The sequence below is a fragment of the Elephas maximus genome, chromosome 25 (assembly GCF_024166365.1).
Source record: "Elephas maximus indicus isolate mEleMax1 chromosome 25, mEleMax1 primary haplotype, whole genome shotgun sequence".
In the NCBI taxonomy this organism is placed as follows: domain Eukaryota; kingdom Metazoa; phylum Chordata; class Mammalia; order Proboscidea; family Elephantidae; genus Elephas; species Elephas maximus.
Window position 1 is genome coordinate 4,333,410 of NC_064843.1, and position 24,165 is coordinate 4,357,574.

Here is a 24,165-nt window from a genome sequence, read left to right on the forward strand (position 1 = left end):
GGGAATGCCAGTCCTCCTGGGTGCCTCCAGAACCCCAGGGCCCAGCCCACCTTTTCCCACAGCCCCTCAAAGAAACCCCCTCTGCCTAAAGACCCTGCAGCAGCCAAATATCCACCGAGAGGCCTGTCACGAAATCACTTTAATGTCCTGTCTCAAGGAACCTTAAGATGCTGGGAAGTGTGTCCAGAGGGGACCCCCACCCTCTCTCCAGTGGGCAGTGTTCATGGGCTTGGCTGGGAAGAGGTGGCGCTGGCTCAGCCTGGGAGCACCAGGCCCCTGCAAGAGTCTCTCCAGGGTAGCAGAGAGAGTCTGGTGCATGCCCGGGGGGTCCATCCCGGAGGCTGGCAGCAGTGGTGGCAGCTCTAGAACTCAGTCATCTTCTTGTGGGTGTCTGCCTTCCTCTGCTCCCGCTGCAGCCCTGCCTCCTGGGCCCGGAGCTGCCTTAGCTGCTGCTGGGCACCCGCCAGCTTCTCCTGCAGCTGGGCGGCTACCACGCTATGCCTGTGGAAGGCTTGTGGTCAGTGTGGGCTGTGCCTCCTAAGCCCAGGTACCCCAGCACTGCCACCCCCTGTCACTCAGACCCTCCTACAATCAGCCCACCACTCAGGGTCCAGCTGGGACACTCTGTGCAGGCCTGGCCCCCCATCCCATGCATGCACCCTGCGTACTGGCCAGCATTGCGGGCGAGGGCCTCCTGGATGCCCCGGATGTCCTTCTGGGTCTGCCCGATCTGCTCCTCGGTCTGAACAAGCCGAAGGCTCAGGGCCCGCTTGGTGCTCTTGCTGGCATGGTAGGCTTCTTTGCCGCGCCTTGCCCCTGGGGGGCCTGCCCCCACCTCCAGGGCCCCTGGAGCCTGGGTCTGGAGCTTCTCATTTAGGAAGTCAAACACATCCCGAGGGGGAGGGCGGCCGGCATGTGTGGCCCCCTTGCCTCGGCACTTGGGGGGTCTGTGTGTAACGCCCTTGCCGCCCTTCACCCTCCTCTGGAGGGCCTCCGCGCACTGGTCCAGGGACTTCCCTCGGGGCAGCACCACAGTATGAATGGGCTCCACCCGGCCCTGCGCATATCGGCCCAGGCCTGGGGAGACAAGGCATTGGCAATGCTGCCGGCCCCCCACCACCCCAGGATGGTGGACCCACCTTTCCCAGGCCCCCCCAGGACAATGCACCCACCCTTCCCAGGGCAGCAGATCCACCCTTCACAGGCCCCCCAGAGGGCAGCAAACCTACTACCCTTCCTAGGCCCCACCCAGAAGAGCAGACCCACCCTTCCGAAGCTCCCCCAAGGACAGCGGACCCACCCTCCTCCGGCCCCCCCAGGACAACAGAACCACCCTTCCCAGGCTCCCCCAGGACAATGCACCCACCCTTCCCAGGCCCCCCCAGGACATGGCGCCCACCCTTCCCAGGCCCCCCTAGGACAACTCACCCACCCTTCCCAGGGCAGCAGATCCAACCTTCCCAGGCCCCCCTGCCCAGGGCATCAGACCCACCCTTCCCAGGCCCTCCCCAGGACAGCGGACCCACCCTTCCCAGGCACCCCCCAGGACAACACACGCACCCTTCCCAGGCCCCCACAGGACAGCAGACCCACCTCTCCCAGGACAGTGGACCCACCCTTTCCAGCCCCCCCCAGGACAACACACCCTTCCCAGGCCCTCCCCAGGACAGGGTGCCCACCCTTCCCAGGCGCCCCCAGGACAACGCACCCACCCTTCCCAGCCCCTCCCCCCAGGGCATCAGACCCACCCTTCCCAGGCCCTCCCTTCCCAGGCTCCCCCCAGGACAACACACCCGCCCTTCCCAGGCCTCCCCAGGACAGCAGACCCACCCTTTCCAGGCACCCCCCCCCCCCGCCCCAGGACAGCGGACCCACCCATCCCAGGCCCTCCCAGGACAACGTACCCACCCTTCCCTGGCCCTCCCCAAGACAAGCCACCCACCCTTCCCAGACCCTTCCCAGGACAGGGCACTCACCCTTCCCAGGCTCATAGCCCATCTTGGAGAGAAGCCTGGAGCCAATGCCACGCGTGTGCACCTCCCAGCCGGCGAAGGCGGTGGTGCACTTCCTGTCTGCTGTGGCCCCAGTGTCCACAACTATAGGGAACAGAGGGCAGCACCCAGTTGGCTGGATTCAGCCAGACCCAGAGGACCCGATGTGGCTGCCCAGGTCTGTGTGGGCTTATGTGGTAACGGTCATAGGCCCGACACAGCTGGTGCCTCTGGCTCGCAATCACCACCCTGCAGCCCCTCGCCTGACCCCCTGCCTGGTCCTTTCTGTCTTCACCACCTGGGCACCTGCCCCTTGTAGCAGCCCAGCCTCTTCTCCCTGACTCCTCCTCCTCCTCCCAGGAAGCTCTGCCTCCATCACCTAGGAAATGAGGCTCCCCCCTACCTCCGCCTTCTTCCTAGCTGATCTAGTGCTGGGCCTGGTACCTTCCACCTTCCATACAGCCGGGCAGAGGCATCACTCTTCTCCATCTGCCCTGACCCCATGTCCAGCGGTCACTTCCTGTGCATCAACTTCCTGAGCAGCTCCTGCACCAGCCCCAACACCATCCCCATTGCCAGGACCTGGGACCCAATCACATCTGCCCAGTGGCTCCTGGCCACCCCAGCACCTGTTCAAACCCTCCTCCTGCTCCTGCCCCCGGCCGTGCAGGCAGAGCTCAGCATCCCTCTGCTCTGCTCATGTGCTGAGGGCAAACCTGACTGCTGTGACAGCTGTGTTCCACCCCTACCCTGCCACCACTCGCCACCACACCTCTGGCGTAGCTGGAGTTGTCCCCATCACCGCCGTCGGAGTCAGAGGACTCTGTGGGCTCCATGCGCAGTGGGGGCAGCACACTGTCCCCCTCCAGCACGACCTCCTTCAGCAGCAGCGAGTCAAACTTGACGGTGTAGAAGCCGCTGTCCACATCTGGGGTGGGACAGGACAGGCTGCAGGTCTGCCATCCCAGTGGGTGGGGGTCGAATCGAGGTGGACCCCGCCCTGTGGCAGAGGTCCCGCTCACCTAGGACCTCAGGGCTGGGTCCCAACGCCTGACCTGAGGGAGGAGGGAGGGGCCGCTTGGCAATAACACGTCAGAAACACGGGAAGGGCTGTACAGGAAGCAGCCTTAAGGCGCAACCATGTGTCAGGGAAAACCGCCAAGAACAGAGAGAATGCTGGCCGTGCCCCTCAGCTCTGAGCCCAGGAAGGAAAAGGGGCATTGAGCTGCATCACCAAGGCCATGGCTGCCTCACCAGTGATCCGTGCTGGATGCCACAAGCCGTCCTGGTACTTGGCCAGACATGCGGAGCCAACCTGCAGGGAGCTCAGGTCCGGGTCCTGGAAGGGGCGAAGCTCATCCACAGGGACCACCTGCCCGTGGGAGAACCTGCAGAGAAGGGCATGGGGATGGGGCTCAGAAAGGCATGCCGGCCCCACCGCCTGGGACTTTATCCTTGGAGAGGTGCATGCATGCGTACACACATATATACCAACAGAGATACAGACATACACCAGTACACACACACACGTAATATAATTCAACACACACATACACGTATACATACACGTACACACAAGACATACACAAGTGTACACATACATATATATGCACAGACACACACACTCACACATATATACACATATATGTACAGAGACATACACACGATACACATACATACACATAGATAGACATACTCACACACATACACATGTACACACACATATATACACAGAAGCATCAAAAGAAGATGGAAGGAATACACAGAGTTATTGTACCAAAAAGAACTGGTCGACGTTCAGTCATTTCAGGAGGTAGCATATGATCAAGAACCAGTGGTACCGAAGGAAGTAAGTCTAAAGCTGCACTGAAAGACACTAGCGAAAAAAAGACTCCAGGAATTGATGATATACCAATTCAGATGTTTCAACAAACGGATGCAGCACTGGAAGCGCTCACTCGACTATGCCAAGGAGTTTGGAAGACAGCTACCTGGCCAATGGACTGGAAGAGATCTACATTTATGCCTGTTCCAAAGAAAGGTGATCCAACCGAGTGCAAAAATTATTGGACAATATCATTAATATCACACACAAGGAAAAGTCTGCGAGGATCATTCAAAAGTGGCTGTAACAGTACCTTGACAGAACTGCCAGAAATTCAAGCCAGATTCAGAAGAGGACGTGGAATAAGGGATATCACTGCTGATGTCAAATGGATCCTGACTGAAAGCACAGAATACCAGAAAGATGTTTACCTGTGTTTTATTGACTTGCAAAGGCATTCGACTGTGTGGATCATAAGAATTACAGATAACATTGTGAAGAACTGAAATTGCAGAACACTTAATTGTGCTCATGAGGAACCTGTACGTAGATCAACAGGCAGCTGTTTGAAGAGAACAAGGAGATACTACATGGTTTAAAGTCACGAAAGGTGTGCATCAGGGTTGTATCCTTTCACCATACTATTCAATCTGTATGCTGAGCAAATAATCTGAGAAGCTGGACTATACGAAGAAGAACAGGGCCTCAGGATTGGAGGACAACTCATTAACAGCCTGTGTTATGCAGATGACACAACCTTGCTTGCTGAAAGTGAAGAGGACTTGAAGCACTTACTAATGAAGATCAAAGACCACAGCCTTCAGGACGGATTACACCTCAACATAAAGAAAACAAAAATTCTCACAACTGGACCAATAAGCAACATTATAAGGCTGAAGTTGTCAAGTATTTCATTTTACTTGGATCCACAATCAACACCCATGGAAGTAGCAGTCAAGAAATCAGACGACGTATCACATTGGGCAAATCCGCAGCAAAGACCTCTTTAAAGTGTTGAAAAGCAAAGATGTCACTTTGAGGACTAAGGTGCGCCTGACCCAAGCATTTTTTCAATTGCCTTATATGCACGTGAAAGCTGGACAATGAAGGAAGGCCGAAGAACTGATGCCTTTGAATTGTGCTGTTGGTGAAGCATACTGAATATACCATGGATTTCCAAAAGAACGAACAAGTCTGCCTTGGAAGAAGTACAGCCAGAATGCTCCTTAGAAGCCAGAATGGCAAGACTTCGTCTCACATACTTTGGACACGTTATCAGGAGGGATCAGTGCCTGGAGAAGGACATCATGCTTGCCAAAGTACAGGGTCAGTGGAAAAAAGGAAGACCCTCAATGAGGTGGACTGACACAGTGGCAACAACAATGGGCTCAAGCACAACAACAATCACGAGGATGGCGAAGGACCAGGTAGTGTTTCATTCTGTATGTATACACTCACACACATACACACATGCAGGCACATACATGCATTATACACTCACAAATACATACACATCTACACATACATATACATTTACACACAGGTAGTACACACATGTACACATACACAGTCACAGACTTATTCGCATGTACGCATATATACACACACATGCAGAGATACAGATATACACACATACATATATACGCACACATACATATACACGTGTGTATACATACACATATACGATGTGAAAGATCGCTTTTACATGGCTTTTCTTGCCATGGTCTTGTAACTCCCACCAAATGGTTGGGTGGGACTATGCAAATAAGGTGCTTGTGGCCCACCAAGGGGTCTGGACAACTTGCTAATAGTGCAAACAAAGTGCATGGCACCCTTATGGGAGTAGGACCATGCAAACAAGGTGTATGGAACCCTAACGAGGGGATTGTTGGTTTTGCTGCTAGGCTGAAAATGAGTCATCCCAGAGGCAGAAAGAGGAGACCTCATTACCACCAAGAAGAAGAAACGACAGCAGAGCATGTCCTTTTGGACCCAGGGTTCCTGTACTGAGAAGCTCTTAGACCCAGAAGGCAGAAAGAGATGGCGCCAAGATGGTGAGAAGTAGTAGCGGAGAAACAGCAGCAGCAGAATCAGAAGACCAGTGCGAGATGACGCAGTGGGCTTCCTGGCCCACAAAGCAAGGTGGTTACAGTGGATGTGCTGACTCACAGCCGAGCACCTTCAGGCCGGAGCTTACTAGCGGCATAGGGTGCCCTTAGGCACTTACTGGCAAAGCTAAAGAGCTTTGTAACACTTGCCCAAGCAGGGCAAGGGGCTGAGGGGCCAAAAGCCAGAGAGACGCCTGCCTAAGGGCATGGCTCAGAGAGGCTATCCTGAGTCGTTCCTGATCCTGAATTGTAATCTGTTACTTCTCTAGTAAATCCTATAATTGTGAGTATTGTCTGTGAGTGCTGTGCGGCTCGCTGCAAGGGATTATCGAACCTAGCAGAGAGTGATGTGGGAGGGACGGCTGGTGTCAGAATTGGTAAAAAGGTTGGAGGGTGGAGGTACTCAAAGCTCTGCCTCCAAGGAATCAGCCTTGGAGTGATTCTCATGCCTGACAGTGATTCTCACACCTCCCACCCTGCCTTCTAAAGTCAGAGGAGGGGATCTGACGCTGTTGCCACACCATTTTACAATACACATACATACACACACTCATACAACAGACATACACGCAGATACCGGACATACGCACAAATACACAGACATACAGGCAGAGACACACACATACATATGTGTATGCACACACACAGTACATACACATAATCCTGCACACGTATACATACATGCACACACACACACACAAACACATACACAAATCATATACACGCACATACGCTCGAACACGCTCTGTCAAGATGGCCTGGGTTACTTGGAAAAGGTGTCTCGCGCTGACCCCCAGCTTTCTGGGCTGGAGTAACAACTTGGCAGGTGACCTTGTGATCCCAACGTCCCATCAGCTCTCACCCTGCCTGAAGCTCCAGTTACTAATCGCTAATCAAGGTGTGCATGTGTGAGCGTTCACATGCATATGTGGGCATGCATGTACATGCATGTGTATGCAGTAATATGTCTAAGCCCTCTCTAAACCAACGAGGAGAACCTAGTTATACCAGGTACACTAGTGGTGCCTTGATGTTTAGACATCAGTGAACCAGTAAACCAGATCCAGAACTGAGAGCAACCAGGAGCAGAGCTCCACAGCTGGAGCCAGTACTGGCAGAAAACTACAGGCCAGTATTTCCCATGAGCATAGGTTCAAAAATCCTCAACAAAATACTAGCAAATCAAATACAACAATGTATGAAAAGAATTATACACCATGACCAAGTGGGATTCATTACAGGTACACACGGCTGGTGCAACATTCAAAAACCAACGTAATCCACCATATCAACAGGCTATAGAAGGAAAATCACCTGATCATATCAACAGATGCAGAAAAGGCACCTGACAAAATCCAACACCAATTCATGATATTTAAAAAAAATAAACTAGGAAGAGGGGAACGTCCTCAAGCTGATAAAGAAAATCTACCAAAGAATCCTACAGCTAACATCATACTTAATGGTGAGAAACTAGAAGTTTTCCCATTAAGATGAAGAATAAGGTAAGGCTATCCCCTCTCAGGACTCCTATTCAACTTGTAGTGGAAGTCCTAGCTAACGCAATTACTCAAGAAAGGAAATATGAGAATGAAAAAAAAAAAAACTGTCCTTGTTTACAGATGACATGATTGTCTATGTAGAGAGTACCAAAGAATTGACCAAAAAACCCCTCCTTGAACTAATAAATGATTATAGCAAGGTTGTAGGATACGAGGTTAATAAACAAACGCCAACTGCTTTCCTATATACCAGCAATGAACAATTGGAATTCCCTAAGGAGCGACCTTTGCCCTAGTTTTCTACCTCAGATGGTTTGTTACTTTTTGTCCAGGCTGATCTGATCAACACTTTCTGGGTGTCTTAGTTACCTAGTGCTACTATAAGAGAAATACCACAAGAGGATGGCTTTAACAAACAGAAATCTATTCTCTCACAGTTTATGGGGCTAGAGGTCCGAGTTCAAGGTGCCAGCTCCAGGGGAAGGCTTCTCTGTCAGCTATAAGGGAAGGTCCTTGTCATCAATCTTACCCTGGTCTAGGAAGTTCTCAAAGCAGAGACCCAGGGTCCAAAGGATGCGATCTACTCCCGGTGCTTCTTTCTTGGTGGTATGAGGTCCCTCTCATCTCTGCTCGATTCTCTCTTATATCTCAAGAGACTGACTCAATCCTATAGATTGAGTCCTGCCTCATTAATATAACTGCCTCTAATCTTGCCTCATTAACATCATTGAGGTTACGATTTACAACATATAGGATAATCACATCAGATCACAAAATGGTGGATAATCACACAGTACTGGGAATCATGGCCTAGACAAGTCGGCACACATTTTGGGGGGACACAATTGAATCCATAACACTGAGGAAACTGTAATCAACTTAAAGTTTGATACGTTTTGTCTAGCCCTAGACTGCAGCCTGCCATGTGACTGGCATGCACATTACAGGGACTGGTCAATACACCATGCAAATGAGGTGACTATAGGCTATGCAAATGAAGTTACTATAACCTACTATGCAAATGAAGTGTCTGTGGCCTACCGAGAGTGGACTGGTCAATTTGTGGCCCTAGTAGGAGGGCTACACCTTGAAATTGATGAGGAGTTTGCTTATATACGCAGCTGACCCAACAGAGGCTGGCAGATAGGAAAAAAAAAAAAATTTTTTTTTTTTTTTTTGGGGCAGATAGAAGAAAGGAGAAAAGGCAAAAGAGGCAAGAAGAGAGAAGCAGAGAGAGAGGAGGTGAGGAACCTCCTCAAAGAGCTGTAACACTGATCAAGGGCTGTAACACTGAAGACAATGAGAAGCCTGGAAAGGGCCCTATGGCAGAGTCTGCAGCAATGGCAGAAATCTGCTACTAGAAATGTAGCTAAGAGAGCTGAACAAAACTGCTACACTGGCTATAAGCTGGGTCAGTTAGCAGTGGAGAGGCCAGCAGCAGGGAGGCCAAAGGCAGAGAGACCTGTCCTAAGGGGGCTGAGAAGAAGATTGTCCTCAAGGGGCTGAGAGGAGGCCTACGCAGCTGAGAGGGGGTATGCAGGGCAGAGAGACGGGCCTACTTGTACACATGGCTGAGAGCAGCTCTCCACTTCAGGGAAGCCTTCCAGACTTTGCCTACATGCTTCCTAATCCTAATCCTGATCCTGAGTTGTACCCTGTTACTTCCTTAGTCAGCCACTTAACTGTAAGTATGGTCTGTGAGTTCTGTGTGGCCACTGCAATGGATCATTGAACTAAGCAGAGAAGTAGAGGGTGCTGTGGGGAGGAAGGCTGGTGTCAGAATTGGTAAAAAGGTTGGAGAGTTGGAGGTACGTCTCACCTCCTCCTCATGGGAATCGGCTTTGGGCTGATCTTGATTCTCATTATCCCTCCTGAAGTCAGACAGGCTCTGATGCTACTCCCACCATTTTACACTTAGGTATAATCTAACAAAACATGTGCAAGACCTATATGAGGAAAACTGTAAAACTCTGATAAAAAAAAAAAAATGTAAGATGTAAATAAATGGAGATATATTCCACATTCACAGACAGGACTCAATAATGACCCAGAATAGCTAACACAATACCGAAGAAGAACAGAGTTGGAGTACCAACCTTACCTGACTTCGAGACTTACTACACAGCTACAGTGATCACGATGGTGTGGTACTGGCCAAGGAACAGACAGATCAATAGGACAAAATAAAGAGCGCAGAAATAGATCCACACAAATAGAATCAGCTGATTTTTGGCAAAGAACCAATTCAATGGAGACAGTCTTTTCAACAAGTGGTGCTGGAACAACTGGATATCCACATGCAAAAAAAATAATCAACCTAGACACTGACTGACCTTACATCTTTCACAAAAATTCACTCAAAATGGATCACAGACCTAAACGTAAAATACAAAACTAAAAAACTTCTAGACAATAACATAGGAGAAAATCTAGGGAGTCTGGGGTTTGTTTGGTGACGAGTTTTTAGATAAAACACAAAAGCACAATCCATGAAAGAAAAAAATCATTAAGTTGGATTCATTCAAGTAAAACACTTGTGCTTTAGAAAAGACACTGTCAAGAGAATGAAAAGAAAAGCCACAAACTAGGAGAAAATATTTGTAAAACATCTATCTGAATGTGACTTAAGAAAAATAGCACTGATAAAGGACTTGTATCCACAATATACAAAGACCAAAAGAAAACAAAACAAAAAACCAAACCTGTTGCCATCAAGTCAATTCCCTACAGGACGGAGTAGAAGTGCCTCCTCACAGGGTTTCCAAGGAGCAGCTAGTAGCAGATTCAAACTGCCAATCTTTTGGTTAGCAGCTGAGCTCTAAACCACTGTGCTACCAGGGATCCAAAATATACAAAGACCTCTTAAATCTCAACAATGAGAAAACAACACAATTTAAAAATGAGCAAAAGATCTGAACAGACACCTCACCAAAGATTTCCAGATGGCAAATGAGCGTACGAAAAAGATGCTCAACGTAGTATGTCATTGGGGAACTATAAACAAAAGCAATGAGACACCACTACGCATGTATTAGAGTGGCTAAAATCCAAAATACTGACAACACCAAGTGCTGACGAGGGTGACAACCAACAAGAACTCAGTCATTGCTGGTGGGAATGCAAAACGGTGCAGACACTTTGGAAGAACGTCTGGTAGCTTCTCACAAAACTAAACACAGGCTTACCATAAGATCCAGCAATTGCACTCCTAATTGTTTACCCAAAGGAGGTGAAAATTTATGTCCACACAAAAACCTGCACACAAATGTTCATAGCAGTTCGACTCGTAATTGCCAAAAATTGGAAGCAACCAAGATGTCCTTCAATAGATGAATGGATAAAGACTGTGATACACCCATAAAATAGGATATTATTCAGCAGTAAGAACAAATGAGCTATTAAACCACAAAAAGTCAAGAAGAAATATTAAACGCATAATGCCAACTGAAGGAGGCCAGTCTGAAAAGGCTACAGACCAACACTGTGACAGTGTGGAAAAGCCAAAACTATAAAGATGGTAAAAAGATCAGTGGTTTCCAGGGATTCGGGGGCTGGAGGTGATGGATGAATGGGTGGGGCATTTTTAGGGCAGTGAAAATGTCCTGCATGATACTGTAGTGATGGACATTTGTCAAAACTCATAGGACTCTACAACAGAGTGTGCCCTAAAGTAAACTATGGACTTTAATTAACAACGTATTGATACTAGTTCATCAGTTGTAACAAACGCACTCAAAATCCATACAGCTGCACAACAGAGTGAACTCTGGCTCCTCAGTTGTGACAAAGGTACCACTCCAACACAAGATGGCAGTAACAGAGGAAACCGGTGGCAGGGAGAGGAGAGCATGGCAACTCTCAACTTCCTGCTCAATTTTTCCATAAACCTAAAACCGCTCTAAAAAAATACATTAATTGAAAAAAAGGAATATTTAAAAATTAACAAGTGAAGAATGAGATAAAACGAGATAAAAAAAATTGGAAATTGCCAAGCACTATAGTTAAGTGAAGAAGAATCAACATGGAGACCAAGACACAGGCTAAAAACTGTAATTCAGGAAAGTTTTCTTGAAAAAAAAAAAATTTGAAACTACATATTGGAAGAGCACACCATGTCTCTGAGAAGATCAACTCAGCAAGATATATTCCAATAAAACAACAGCGCTTTATAAACAAACAGTCCTTTGGGCTCAGAGCAAAAAGGCCATGTGATTTACAAGGGATCAGACTTTCAACAGCAATGCTTTCTGTCAGGAGAAAACAGGGTGACATATTTAAAATACTTAAAGAATGTCACGTGAGCCAAGGATTTTATATCCAACATAACTGACGTAGTCAACCTGCCAGAGCAGGGGCCCTTCCTGAGGTGCCAAAGTGAACAGGAAGACACAAGACAGACTGGTGGCAAGCATCAGAGTTCCTCGCAGTACTGAGACTCACTAGGGGCCAAGAGGGAGATGACAATGGCCATATGATGATGGAGACCTAGAACAATCAGAAAAAGTGGCAGGGAGAGCGTGACCTGTACACAAAAAAGAACTGTAAACAGTGTTCATCATCACAGTTGGTGGTGGTGAGTGTTGACATTCTGAGGGTGCCGTATGTGGAAAGTAGGACAAGGCAAATGAGTCATTACAGGACATTTGGCTTCTGTCCTCCCCTGTGTTCTTGAGAACCAGCGTCCCTGGGGTGGAAAAGAAAGAAATACACATGTAACCCAGAAGACGTTAGGGAAAAACACCACAGTCCTCAGTTTGAATTGGAAATATCAGTATAAACTCATGGGTATTTAATCATTAAAAATACAGGTATACATACATAGTTTTGCATACAATTGCACGCAGACATGTATACACGTGTTTGCGTATATGTATGTAACCACCTATATTTCCCAGCTCTGTCTGCTGGAAAGACAGGGAAACAATGACCATCCTGGCACCCAGTGTGGGTCTTGGGACACTGTGTCCCATTAAAAGGAAGCAGGGCCTCTCAGAGAGTTGGTAGAATCCAGGTCTGGGGCACGGGATGCATGGGTGAGCATGGGACACCCTGACCACCAGACAGCAAGGAAGCTACCGACGATCCTGAGTCATGTGGAAGGGACTCAGGAGCCAGCGTGGGGAGACTCCCACTGGGCAAAGGCAGCACAACTGAGCTTCATTAGGGACCAGAACTAGAATGGGGTAAAACCCATAAGATATATTTAAATTCATGAGTTCATAAGCATATTAATTTTTTTTTAAGTTAATTCTTCACCTGATGAAAGGAAACCGGCTCATTATCCTGGAAGCTAAGTAAACAAACAAACAACCCCAACAGAAAAACCGAGCCAAGCCTCTACCCTGCCTTTCCCATAAAAGCTGCACCACGGGGTGGTCAAATCATAAAAAAAAAAAAGAGGGCAAACATCTCTTCACAAAATTCCAGCTGATAAATGAAAACAAACCAACAGAATTAAAAAATTTCTATCCTGCAACCCCAATGAGCCAACAGAGCCAGGCACTGCGGACCAACAGCTGCCAACATCACAGCAGAGCACAAGCAGCCCTCACGCACTCCTGACGGCACAGTACGCCCTGCCAGGGATGGAGCGGGGTCGGAGAGCCCCGGGCTCTGAGGGCTGGACAGCACCACAGAGCACGGCTGTGTGTGTCAAAGGCCCGGTCCTTCAACGGAGAACAGTGAGGACAGAGGCGGGTGAAAGAGAGGCGAGCAGATGGCGAGATTCAGACACCCTTACGCTTTAAAAATGAGCAAGGTTAAACTCAGGTGTCTGCACCACAGTTACACTCAGGCAGTAGGCCACAAAAGACACAAGGGAGGGGATATTATAAAAGTGCGGACAGTGGTTACTTTTGGGGAGGGAGAAGGCTGTCTGGGGCTGAGGCAAAGGAAGAGGCTTCTGAAGTGGATGGCAAGGGTCTATTTTTCATCTGAGTGGTGGCTACCAGGGTTTTCACGTTTTAATAATTTGCTAAGCTATATTTGTTTCCTGTACCTGATTTTATTTTACAATAACAAGGTAAAAATAAAAAACCCGCTGAGTGCTTACTGCCTATCAGGCACTGCTGTAAGTTCCTTGCACATATTAGTGCACTCCACTCTTCAACAACTGAGATGCGGCTCTCATCTCCGTTTACAGAGGAGGCTGAAGTCGGGACACTGAGCTACAACAAACGCAGGAAAAGCTGCCCAACCTCACTCGTAATCAAGGAAATACAAGTTAAACTGAGACACCATCTCACAGCTTTAACTAGGCACAAACTCGAAAGTCTGACAGCGGCAAAGGGAGCCAGCACAGAGGACAGGGAAGCAGGCAAGGAACGAGGACTAACACACAAAAACCTGAAATGTGCGACCAAGTCCACACGAGAGAAATCCTCAGCATGCAAACAGAGACGTCAACTAGGGTGTCTGTAACAGGTAAAAAGTGGAAACCGCCAGGAAGGCAGAGAATAAATAAAATGCGGCACTTTCTTATGAGGGACTACAAGGCTGCAGTTAGAACAGTACGGGTCTAAAATATCAACATGGATGTCCCTCAAAAACATGCTGAGGGAAAAAAGCAAGTTCCAAAACTAATCACACTGTGGGATACCCTTTATTTAAAAATGAAACACAAACATGCTACTTCCACATATATGTCTGTGAAGAACTAAAAACACATCAAATTTGTGGTAACGAGAGCCTGTGGGGGGGGGTGTGATAGCACATGGGGGTCAAAAGGTGCTTCAACTTTATTATTTTTTTAATTTTTATTGTGCTTTGAATGGAAGTTTACAAATCTAGTCAGTCTCTCATACAAAAATTTATATACTCCTAATTTCTCTCCCCTTAACGAGACAGCACACTCTTCTCTCCACTATTTTCATGTCCATTAGGCCAGCTTCTGACCCCCTGTGCTCTCTCATCTCCCCTCCGGACAGGAGGTGCCAACATAGTCTCATGTGTCTGCTTGATCCAAGAAACTCATTCTTCACTAGTACCATTTTCTATCCCATAGTCCAGACCAATCCCAGTCTGAAGAGTTGGCTTTGGGAATGGCTCCTGTCTTGGGCTAACAGGAGGTCTGGGGACCATAACCTCCAGGGTCCTTCTAGTCTCAGTCAGACCATTAGGTCTGGTCTCTTTACGAGAATTTGGGGTCTGCATCACACTGCTCTCCTGCTCCCTCAAGGGCTTCCCGTTGCATTCCCCGTCAGGGCAGTCATCGGTTGTAGTCGAGCACCATCTAGCTCTTCTGGTCTCAGGCCGAAGCAGTCTCTGATTTATGTGGTCCTTTCTGTCTCTTGGATTACCTTGTGTCTTTGGTGTTCTTCATTTTCCTTTGCTCCAGGTGGGTTGAGACCCACTGATGCCTCTTAGATGGCCGCTTGCTAGCGTTTAAGACCCCAGAAGCCGCTCTCCAAAGCGGGGTGCAGAATGTTTTCTTAATAGGTCTTATTAGGCCAAGTGACTTAGATGTCCCCTGAGACCATGGTCCCCAAGCCCCCGCCCCTGCTATGCTGGCCTTGGAAGCATTCAGTTTCTTCAGGAAACTTCTTTGCTTTTAGTTTAGTTGAGTTGTGCTGACCTCAACTGTATTGTGTGTGTTGTCTTTTCCTTCACCTAAAGTAAGTCTTATCTGCTATCTAATTAGTGAAATCCCCTCTCTCCCTCCCTCCGTCCTCACCTCATAACCATCAAAGAATATTCTCTTCTCTGTTTAAACTATTTCACCAGTTATTATAATAGTGGTATTATACAACATTTGTCCTTTTACAGCTGACTAATTTCACTCAGCATAATGCCTTCCCGATTCCTCCATGTTATGAAATGTTTCTCATAGTCATCATTGTTCTTTATCGATACGTAGTAGTCCATTTTGTGAATATACCATGACTTATTTATCTATTCATCTGCTAATGGGCACCTTGGTTGCTTCCATTTTTTGCTGTTGTAAATAGTGCTGCAATGAACATGGGTGTGCATATATCTGTTCATGTAAAGGCTCTTAATTCTCTAGGATCTATTTCAAGGAATGGGACTGCTGGATCATACAGTTATTCTATTTCTAGTTTAAGGAAGCGCCAAATTGATTTCCAAAGTGGTTGTACCATTTTACACTCCCGCCGGCAGTGTGTAAGTGTTCCGATATCTCCACAACCTCTCCAACATTTATTATTCTATATTTTTTGGATTAATGCCAGCCTTGTTGGGGTGAGATGGTATCTCATTGTAGTTGATTTGCATTTCTCTAATGGCTAATGATCGTGAGCATTTCCTCATGTATCTGTTAGCTACCTGAACGTCTTCCTTAGTGAAGTGCTTGCTTATATTCTTTGCCCATTTTTTAATTGGGTTATTTGTCTTTTTGTAGTTGAGTTTTTGCAGTATCATGTAGATTTTAGAGATCAGGTGCTCAGCGGAATTGTCATAGCTGAGAACTTTTTCCCAGTCTGTAGGTAATCTTTTTACTCTTTTGATGAAGTCTTTCGATGAGCACAGGTGTTTGATTTTTAGGAGCTCCCGGTTATCTAGTTTTTCTTCTGCATTGTTAGTAATGTTTTGTATACTGTTTATGTCATGTATTAGGGCTCCTAACATTGTCCCTATTTTTTCTTCCATGATCTTTATCATTTTAGATTTTATATTTAGGTCTTTGATCCATTTTGAGTTAGTTTTTGCACATGGTGTGAGGTATGGGTCTTGTTTCATTTTTTTGCAGATGGATATCCAGTTATGCCAGCACCATTTGAGACTGTCTTTTCCCCATTTAACTGATTTTGGCCTTTGTCAAATATCAACTGCTCATATGTGGATGGATTTATGTCTGGATTCTCAATTCTGTTCCATTGGTCCATGTATCTGTTGTTGTTCCAGTACCAGGCTGTTTTGACTACTGTGGCAGTATAATAGGTTCTAAAATCAGCTAGAGTAAGGCCTCCCACTTTGTTCTTTTTCAGTAATGCTTTACTTTTTTTTTTTCCGGGGCCTCTTTCTCTTCCATATGAACTTGGTGTTTTGTTTCTCCATCTCATTAAAAACATGTCATTTGAATTTGAATTGGAATTGCACTGTATCTATATATCACTTTCGGTAAAACAGACATTTTTACAATGCTAAGTCTTCCTATCCATGAGCAAGATATGATCTTCCACTTACGTCTCTTTTAGTTTCTTGCAGTACCGTCTTATAGTTTTCTCTGTATAGGTCTTTTACGTCTCTGGTAAGATTTATTCCTAAGTATTTTATCTTCTTAGGGGCTACTGTAAATGGTATTGATTTGGTGGTTTCCTCCTCCATGTTCTTTTTGTTAGTATAGAGGAATCCATCTGATTTTTGTTTGTTCATCTTGTAGCCTGATACTCTGCTGAATTCTTCTATTAGTTTCAGTAGTTTGCTCGAGAATTCTTTAGGGTTTTCTGTGTAGAAGATTATGGCATCTGCAAACAGAGATACATTTACTTCTTCCTTACCAATCTGGATGCCCTTTATTTCTTTATCTAGCCTAATTGCTCTGACTAGGACCTCCAGCACAACGTTGAATAAGAGTGGTGATAAAGGGCATCCTTGTCTGGTTCCCGACCTCAAGAGGAATGCTTTCAGGCTCTCTCCATTTAGGATGACGTTGGCTGTTGGCTTTGTATAAATGCCCTTTATTATGTTGAGGAATTTTCCTTCTATTCCCATTTTGCTGAGAGTTTTCATCATGAACGGGTGTTGAACTTTGTCAAATGCCTTTTCTGCATCAATTGATAAAATCGTGTGGTTCTTGTCTTTTGTTTTATTTATATGATGGATTACATGAATTGTTTTTCTAATGTTGAACCACCCCTGCGTACCTGGTATGAATCCCACTTGTTCATGGTGAATTATTTTTTGGATATGTTGTTGAATTCTATTGGCTAGAATTTTGTTGAGGATTTTTGCATCTAAGTTCATCAGGGATATAGGTCTGTAATTTTCTTTTTACCTGATTTTGGTATCAGGGATATACTGGCTTCATAGAATGAGTTTGGGAGTATTCTGTCCTCTTCTATGCTCTGAAATACCTTTAGTAGTAGTGGTGTTAACTTTTCTCTGAAAGTGTGGTAGAACTCTGCGGTGAAGCTGTCCAGGCCAGGGCTTATTTTTGTTGGGAGTTATTTTGATTATCTTTTCTATCTCTTCTTTTGTTATGAGTCTATTTAGTTGTTCTACCTCTGTTTGTGTTAGTTTAGGTAAGTAGTGTGTTTCTAGTAATTGATCCATTTCTTCTAGGTTTTCAAATTTGTCAGTACAATTTTTCATAGTAAACTGATATGATTCTTTCAATTTCAGTTGGCTGTTGTAATATCACCCATCTCATTTCTTATTTGGGTAATTTGCTTCCTCTTCTGTTTTTCTTTTTTCAGTTTGGCCAATGGTTTATCAATTTTTTCAAAGAAGTAGCTTTTGGTCTTTTTAATTCTTTCAATTGTTTCTCTGTTCTCTATTTCGTTTAATCCTGCTCTAATTTTTATTATTTGCTTTCTTCTGGTGGCAGAGAGTTGCTTTTGCTGCTCTCTATTTGTTGAAGTTGTAGGGATAATTCTTTGATTTTGGCCCTTTTTTCTTTCTGGATGCATGCATTTATTGATATAAATTGACCTCTGAGCACTGCTTTCGCTGTATCCCAAAGATGCTGATAGAAGTGTTTTTATTCTCATTGGATTCTATGTATTTCTTTATTTCATCCTTAATACCTTCTATAATCCAGTCATTTTTGGGCAGGGTATTGTTCAGTTTCCAAGTGTTTGACTTCTTTTCCTTGCTTTTTCTGTTACTGATTTCTACCTTTATGGCCTTACGGTCAGAGAAGATGCTTTGTAATATTTCCATGTTTTGGATTCTGCTAAGGCTTGCTTTATGACCTAATGTGTGGCCTATTCTAGAGAATGTTCCATGTGCACTAGAAAAGAAAGTATATTTGGCTGCTGTTGGGTGGAATGTTCTGTATATGTCTACGAAGTCCAGTTGGTTGACTGTGGCATTTAGATCTTCTGTGTCTTTATTAAGCTTCTTTCTGGATGTCCTGTCCTTCACCGAACACGGTGTTTTGAAGTCTCCTACTATAATTGTGGAGTTGTCTATCTCACTTTTCAATGCTGTTAGAGTTTATGTATCCTGCAGCCCTGTCATTGGGTGCATAAATATTTAATATGGTTATATCCTTCTGGTATATTGTCCCTTTAATCATTACATAGTGTCCTTCCTCGTCCTTTGTAGTGGATTTAACTTTAAAGTCTACTTTGTCAGAAATTAGTACTGCCACTCCTGCTCTTTTTTGTTTCCTTGATGTATTTTTTTCCATCCTTTGAGTTTTAGTTTGTCTCTCTAAGGTGTCTCTCTTTTTGGCAGCACATAGACAGATGGCGTGTGTGTGTGTTTTTTTTTTTTAATCTATTTTGCCACTCTCTGTCTCTTTATTGGTGCATTCAGTCCATTTACATTCAGCATAATTATAGAAAGATATAAGTTTAGTGCTGTACTTTTGATGTTTTTTGTCTGTTGACAATTTTTTCCCCAATTTTTTGTGCTGAGTAGTTTATATATTGTCATTTCCTCATGTTTGTTGCTGTTGATTTTGTTTCTGCTGAGTCTCTATTTTTTTTCTTGTATTTTATTTTGATGAGTAGGATAGTTAGTCTCCTTTGTGGTTACCTTAATATTTATCCCCATTTTCCTAAGTTTAAACTTAGTTTTTATTTCTTTATATCATCTTGTCTTCCTCTCCACATGAAAGATCTATGACTACATTTCTTAGTCCCTCTTTATTGTTTCAATGTTGTCTTCTCTTACACAATAGTATCGCTGTTTCCCTGTTTTGAGTGTTTTTTTATCATGATTTATTTTAGTGACTTCCCTGTCTGGGTTGACCTCTGATTGCTCTGCTCAGTGTTCTAGTCTTGGGTTGATACCTGATGTTATTGATCTTCTAACCGAAGAACTCCCTTTAGCATTTCTTGTAGTTTTGGTTTGGTTTTTACTAATTCCTGAAACTCCTGTTTATCTGAAAATGTCCTAATTTCACCTTCATATTTGAGAGACACTTTTGCTGGATATATGATTCTTGGCTCACATTTTTTTTCCTTCAATGCTTTATATAAATCATTCTATTGCCTTCTTGCCTACATGGTTTCTGCCAAGTAGTCCAAGCTTATTCTTATTGGCTCTCCTTTGCAGGTGACCTTTTGTTTATCCCTAGCTGCTCTTAAAATTATCTTTGGTTTTGGCAAGTTTGATTATGTCTCGATGGCTTTCTTTTAAAATGCACCTTATGTGGAGTTCGATGAGCATCTTGGATAGATACCTTCTCATCTTTCACGATATCAGGGAAGTTTTCTGCCAAAAAGTCTTCAACAATTCTCTCTGTATTTTCTGTTGTCCCTCCTTGTTCTGGTACTCCAATCACTCGTAGATTATTTCTCTGGATAGAATCCCACATGACTCTTAAGGTTTCCTCATTTTTTTTAATTCTTTTATCCGATTTTTTTCAAATATATTGATGCCAAGTGCTTTACCTTCAAGCTCTCCAATTCTGCCTTCCAGTGCTCAATTCTGCTTCTCTTTCTATTGAGTTGTCTAATTCTGTAATTTTATTGTTAATCTTCTGAATTTCTGATCGCTGCCTATGGATTCTCGCAGCTTATTAAGTTTTCATTAAGTTCTGGAATAACCTTTTAATTTCTTCAACTACTTTATCTGCGTGTTCCTTGGCTTGTTCTGCGTATTGCCTGATCTCCTTCCTATCTCGTTCCTGATGTCTTGAAGAGTTCTGCATATCAGTCTTTTGAATTCTGCACCCAGTAATTCCAGGAAGCCACCTTCGTCCAGAAGATTCATTGATTCTTTGAGAGCTTGTTGAGGCAACCTCGGTCTGTTTTTTTATGTAACTTAATACTGCCGTCTCCGAACCACCTCTAAGTCTCTGTATTAGTCTATCTTGTTTGCTTACTGTATTGTCGCTTATTGCTTTGTTTTGTTTTGACATGCCCATAAGGCTTGCTTGAGCGAGCTAGCCTAATTAGTTTCACCTTTGAAACTCCGATGTCCTGTCACCAGATGGCTAGAGCTGTTATCAGGTATATCGGTCCAGGAGTCCATTCACTTTTCTTGTATGAATTCAGCTCAGGTGTCCAGGTAGCTGCTTATCAAGTGTGTGGTACAGGCTTTGTCCTACAGTCTTAGAGGGGCAGGGTGATTACTGTAGGTACCAGTATCTGGTTGCAGCAGGGGGTCAAGCTCTGAACAAGGCAGGGGGCTGAGAATCATCCCCCAAGTGTCTGTGAGGAAAGCGTGTCCCTGTTCTCTAGAGCGTACAGGTGGGTGGGTTCTGCAGATGGACCTTGGGCACCCAGTGCTTTTGGTTGTAAGGACTGGGAGGTTCCAGTTATCCCTGGGCCCGTCGTGGGTGGGTGGGTGACCTGAGTGGAGCCACCAGGCTTTATGCCCCTGATATAAGTAGATCACGACTCTGTTTAATAGGCAAATAGGTGTCAAAGATCAAACACCCACCTCTTCACTGCACAGCTGAAATGGCTGCAGTCTGCCCACAGGGCCTATTCTCCTGGAATAGGCCCACACAGGACCATGTGGGGGGAAAGATATTCAAAGTCCACGGACTCTTTATGCCTAGACAAGAGCCACTTCTGTCCTGAGCTCCCCCAGTTTGTGGAGCTGGCAAATTATCTCTTCCCCCAATTGTGAATTTATCCCTACTCCAAGGTCAGCAGAATGCCTCAGGGCGCTTAATAGGGCCTATCTCAGGCCAAAGGAAATCAACAGCCACTGAAGCCGACTTGGGGGCTGGGAGCACGTTAAAATATACGCAAGTACCTAGCTTTCGCCGAGAGCACCGTTCCTCTCTGGTTCCGGAGATGTGGGCATGCCGTGCAGCTGGCTGCTTCTCCCTGAGGAAACCACGGCCTAACGCTACCACCAGCCTGCCGCAGCCACTCCTGGGAGTGGTGCCTGGGGGTTCCCGGCAATTCAGGTGCGGCAACTCCTCTCCGCTTATGAACTGTCTCTCCCGTCCCCTGCAGCTCAGTCTATTTTCTAACACCGCCTTGGACGTTCAGGGCTCCTTGCTTGTCATAAATATAATCGTTTCACTTGTTTTTTTGGGTCTTTGTTGTAAGAGAAATCGCAGGAAGCACCTGGCTATTCTACCATCTTGGCCGCGCCTCCTATCTTAGTTTTAAAAATCCAAAGCAAATTCAAGAAAATAACTTATCAGCTCTGGGTGGTGGAAAGGTGGGTGTTCACGAGATGCTTCAGCCAAACTCCATCCCTGCTGAGCTTTCAGCCTGTGAAATGGAGCCGCACGGATAGATTACAGCACTAACGTGTGGGGAACTCTTACAACTGCACACCTGGCCTGCAGGAAGCACCAGCTGGAAGTGCTCGCCCTCATCATCCTCCTAGGACAGCACATATAGACTCCGTGGTGAAAGCCTCCAGGAGGACTGAGGTGGGAAGCCTGTTCCTGCTCCTGTTTGCTGATTACACAGGTTCGTCCAGTGGGAAAACCCACTGAGGAAATTTATGATTTACACACTGTTCTGTACACACGTCATATTTCAATAAACACTGCAGAGAAAAAGGAAGGAGAACTTTGCCAAATAAGATTCTGGGCCCAAAAAGAATCTATAAGTCGATAACACAGTCAAAGAACGAGGATTAGTCACCGTGTCTGCTGGCTATAAAGAGGAGTTATCGACTGGAAGTGTCAGTAAATGTCCCTTTCAAAAACAGTAAAAAGGAAAAATAAAGTTAGATATTTTAGTAAAAAAGATATCATGGCGACAACCGTGGAAATCTGAGCGTGACTCAGGTATTACTGCTACATCTGTGAGGTATTATAACTACGTGATGTTTTTTATTTTACTCACGTCTGTGTCTGTTAGAGACGTATCCTAAAATACTCGCAGATGAAAAAAACAGTAACTCTTAGAATACGCCTTAAAGTATTCAAACTGGGGAAAACGAACAAAACTGGCAGAACGCTGACAACTGATGAAGCTGGACGACAAGGTAGGGGCAGCATGATCTTACCCTCTCTAATTCTGCGCGTGTTTGAAATTTTTCTTAATATAAGTAAATCGTAAAGGTTTCATTCTGGACAATACTGCTCCTGATGCGCTAGAAGCCTATTCTTTTCAACATAAGCTCTTCTGTCCTTCCCCCCAGTAAAACTGAAGTAGATATCTAACTGTGGACACTTCTGTGGGAAGCTACTGCTTCACAGAGCTCTCTCCTTGTCAGCCACTCTGCTGGGTCACGGAGGACAAAACTCCACCGCACAGACAGAGCCAGCTGGGATCCTGCCGCTCTCCGCATGTCCCTTACACCCTAACTGCTGGGGCACCAGAACAGAGGGCTTTACCTGCAGTTCTCCTTGAAGCGGCACTTCCCCTCCAGGAAGAATGGGCAGGGCTTCAGGGACTTGTGTGTGGGGTAGAGGTACAGCACCCGGACAGCAGCCGAGCCATCCTCTGCCTGTTCCGTGCCCACAATCATGGCATTGTGGTACTCCAGGGTGCCCCATGGGCTGTAGTAGGGGGCGTTCACCTTTGTCCCACTCAACTCTTCCTCCTCGTCATCCCCCCCTTCTTCTTCCTCTTGCCCAGGGTTGTTGGGTTCAGGCCCTGCCTCTCCTTTAGAAACAGTCTCCAATTCTGCTCCTGGGGCTTCTGGTACCTCAACTACCTCAGAGATGGTCTTCTGCAAAGCCAGGTACTCAGTATCCTCCTGGGCCAGGTGTTCTTGGTCCAGTGTAGCCAACAGTTTGCTCTTCCTGACAGACACCAAGCTGGCTTCAGTGAGCTTGATCAGCTCCTTCAGGTCTCCCTGCAGCTGGTGCAGGTCAGCCTGCTCCGATGCCTCCAGGCCAGTACCCATGGCCAGCTCCACTTGCTGAAGCTGCACATGGTAGGTCTGCAAGGCCATCTCCAAGCTGTCCTCATCCATCCTGCCGTCGAGGACACGGAGGTGTGTCCCTAGGTCCTCAGAGAGGAGGCTGCCGGAGCCAGAGCTGCAATGAGAAGGCAAATGAGCCCCGAAGTCTGCTGCCCTCATCCCGACACCACCCTGTAAGGCTGAAGCTGACTGAGCACCGGTTTGGCCGTGCTCTGTGCAGAGCCTTACTCACACGGTCTCAAGAAACTCTCAGACAGGCCGTGAAACAGCTCGGCGATTTCTCCCGTTGAAGGATGAGAATGCCGACAAGGGGGAGAACCAGCAAGGAATCCCATCCGATGGCCCCACAACCTCGTTTCCGCCGACGAAGAGCTACGCTTCCCTCCCAAGGCCTCCCTGGGATCATGCGTCGGGCTTGACCGGGGTTCTCCGTGTCCTGTCTGAGCTCGGGGCTCCCTGGTAGGCGACCAGAGAAGCCCGCGTCAGCTCCCCTCAGTCCGGCCCGCGACCCTCGGCCCAGTCAGCCCTCGGAGCCGGCCTCAACTCCCCCTGGGCCGCCCTGAGTACCCTTCGGGCCGACTCCGTTCTCCCGGGTCCACGCCCACCTCCGCGCCACCTCTCACCTCAGGCTCAGGCCCCGTCCCCTCAGAGCACGGTCCCCCCATCGCCCCGCGCGGTTACCCAGCAGCCGCCATAGAGCACCGCCCGCCTCACCGGCTAGAGCGGTCGGGCGACCCTCCTTCCGCCCTCGCACCTACCACCACTTCCGCCCTCGCGCCGCCGCCGCCGGAAGTGCGCGGCGCAGAGGCCGCCGGGAA

At 46.5% G+C, this 24,165-nt stretch overlaps 1 protein-coding gene across 6 annotated transcripts; it reads right to left on the reverse strand.

The window, feature by feature from the left end:
- Positions 1-4: 4 nt before the first annotated feature.
- On the reverse strand, positions 5-24,133 carry ZGPAT (zinc finger CCCH-type and G-patch domain containing). 6 transcript variants are annotated; one of them, XM_049868847.1, is made up of 8 exons: positions 24,106-24,133; positions 23,582-23,803; positions 22,815-23,462; positions 3,246-3,379; positions 2,764-2,919; positions 1,977-2,096; positions 669-1,077; positions 5-501 (listed from the first exon to the last, which is right to left on the reverse strand). In XM_049868847.1, the coding sequence occupies exons 2-8, from the start codon at positions 23,680-23,682 to the stop codon at positions 363-365; spliced, it is 1,707 nt and encodes a 568-aa protein (XP_049724804.1). In that variant the 5' UTR covers positions 23,683-23,803; positions 24,106-24,133; the 3' UTR covers positions 5-362. The 6 variants fall into 6 exon arrangements, with proteins under 6 accessions (XP_049724804.1, XP_049724803.1, XP_049724802.1 ...); XM_049868846.1 differs by having other exon boundaries at positions 24,062-24,114; XM_049868845.1 differs by lacking the exon at positions 24,106-24,133 and adding an exon at positions 23,971-24,054.
- Between the last annotated feature and the right edge of the window lie 32 nt (positions 24,134-24,165).